Here is a 2280-nt window from a genome sequence, read left to right on the forward strand (position 1 = left end):
CCACACTAAGCATTGTGAAAGTTGAATTCCACCTAGTCTTACAAGTATTAATCTTCTTGTTATTTTGACCTTTTTAAACTTAGCAATTTCCTCAAACTTCTCTATTCGTTTTGGTGAGGCAATCCAAAAAGCTACACTATCTCTAATTTTTTCAATTGCTGGTTTCATAGCATCTAAGCCATCTTTGACAATTAAATTCAAAATGTGGGCACAACAACGCATGTGAGTCAAGGTACCTTGCAACATGAGTTTGTCCTTCCCTATCCTCTTCACCAACAAGTCAATTGTCTTGTCATTTGAAGAACAATTGTCAAAGTCACCGTTGATAGCTTCTCATCGAGATTCCAAAATATCAATGATTCATGAAGTTCTTCGGCTATAACTTCAGCAGTGTGAGGAGCTGGCACATAAATAAACCTACAAATGCAATGAATATATGTTATACAACATCATATATTGATGAAAACAACACCAAATGATTTACTACAGCAGTAAATGTTGATAAAAACAACACCAAACAATGTACTATAACAGCAACTATCAATACAAACAACACCAAACAATGTACTACAGCAGCAAATATTGATAAAGACAACACCAAACAATGAACTACAACAGCAAATATCGATTAAAACACCAAAGAATGTACTATAGCATCATATACCTCATGATAACACTCCTAAGCTTCCAAGAGTCATCAATGAAATGGCCTGTGATTGCCATGTATCATTTCTTTTGATTGTCAGCCGTCCATAAATCAGTAGTGATAGCCACTCTTGATCGATTTGCAGCCATGTACTCGATAGCCTTCTTCCTTTGAACTTTGTAAGCGTCCAGAATATCCTTCCTATGAATAAAGAGGTGACAATTAGACATTTAAGATATTAAAGAAAACATAGCATATTAGTAGAACAATTCATAGTTGCATAAGACATACCTAATAGTGTTTCTTGTCACCATAGTAAACAAGGGTTGCAATGCACTAACAAATCTTCGAAACCCCATATGATCAACTATGGATAAGGGGTACTCATGTAGCACAATCATGGAAGCAAGCATCTTTCTAGCAAAAACTTGGTTAAAAGTATAGTTCTCCACCGAAACTTTTCCTTGGCTACTAGAACTGAACCTCAAAGAAGATTGGCTCAATGTTTTACCATTTCTATGGACCTTCTTCATAGTACAAGACGTCAAATGAACATGAAGATGCTTTGTCCCATTATTTGATTCCCCTCCAAGTTTCTTCTTACAATGAAGACATTGTGCCTTCCATCTCCCACGGACCCTCACTTTCTTGAAATCAACCCAAACAACTGATTTGAGCTTTCTCTTGGAACCAACTGCATGTCCTTCCTCAGCCACATCTTCCTCTTCATCCTCATTCCCGTCTTCCTCTCCATCCTCATCCTCATCCTCATCCTCATCCTCATCTTCCTCTTTATCTCCTTCATCCACAGCTTCCTCGTCATCCATAATTTCAACATGTTCTCCAACAAACATTGCATCATAATCGACGGATTCATCAAATTACTTCGTCCACATCCTCAGATTCAGGCACACTACTTGTAACTGAATGTACAATTGCAGTTTCTGTTGACGGCGTCGTCAATGAATCAATTAACCTATCAAAAAGAATAAAAACAGAATTATTAGCTTTGGTGTACATAGTGCCAGTAGCAATTTGGACTCTACTATATGTATTTCTTGCAAGTCTACTAAAACAGTAACAATTTGTACACGTAGCCTGCAATATCATGACCAGAAAAAACACGCTGCATATTGTTTGTACAACGATTCCGAATCTATTTTGTTTCTTTCCTGCATAAGTGTAATAGCTTCACTTCTGAAACTTTCATGAAAAAAGACCATATACTATAGTCTAAACCAAACCCTAGCAAATCTAATCCATGAATTCATAGAAAATTAACATCATCCATCACAAACCCTAGCACCATCCATCTCAGATTATGAGAGATCGGGATTACTCACCTCGTCTTTAACTTCTTGCGGACGTTGAAGTTGGATGGAGGCTCGGGAATCGGATTTGAAAGCCCTCTGCCTCCTCTTCCACGAAGACCACGACCTGCTGCCCTTCCACCACCGCCACACATAGTTGTAGTAGAGAGAGGAAGGCGGCGAGTGGCTGCAGACTTCGCTGGCGGCACCGGCGGCGGCGCCCTTTCACCCGACCTAGGATGTGAAGAGGCCACCATGGGGTTCGTCACCGGTGGTGACGCCCTTTCTCCAGATCAGACCGGCGGCGGTGGAGAAGACGTGGAG

The 2280-nt window shown here is 39.9% G+C and overlaps 1 protein-coding gene across 1 annotated transcript; it reads right to left on the reverse strand.

Annotated features, from left to right (window-relative positions):
* Nucleotides 1–726: 726 nt before the first annotated feature.
* LOC147958092 (zinc finger BED domain-containing protein RICESLEEPER 3-like) lies at nt 727–1500 on the reverse strand. The gene is made up of 2 exons (XM_087531950.1): nt 938–1500; nt 727–847 (listed from the first exon to the last, which is right to left on the reverse strand). Exons 1-2 carry the CDS (start codon nt 1498–1500, stop codon nt 727–729), a joined length of 684 nt encoding a protein of 227 aa, XP_087388076.1.
* Nucleotides 1501–2280: the final 780 nt, after the last annotated feature.

This window comes from Triticum urartu, chromosome 7A (assembly GCF_056163025.1).
Source record: "Triticum urartu cultivar PI428250 chromosome 7A, HENAU_Tu73, whole genome shotgun sequence".
NCBI classification, from domain to species: domain Eukaryota; kingdom Viridiplantae; phylum Streptophyta; class Magnoliopsida; order Poales; family Poaceae; genus Triticum; species Triticum urartu.

Excerpts from the sequence above, each read along its gene's own strand:
- LOC147958092 (XM_087531950.1), bottom strand. The coding sequence starts at position 1,500 with ATGTTTGTTGGAGAACATGTTGAAATTATGGATGACGAGGAAGCTGTG. Across the intron at positions 848-937 it reads GTGACAAGAAACACTATTAG|GAAGGATATTCTGGACGCTT; the intron begins GTATGTCTTATG and ends CTTTATTCATAG.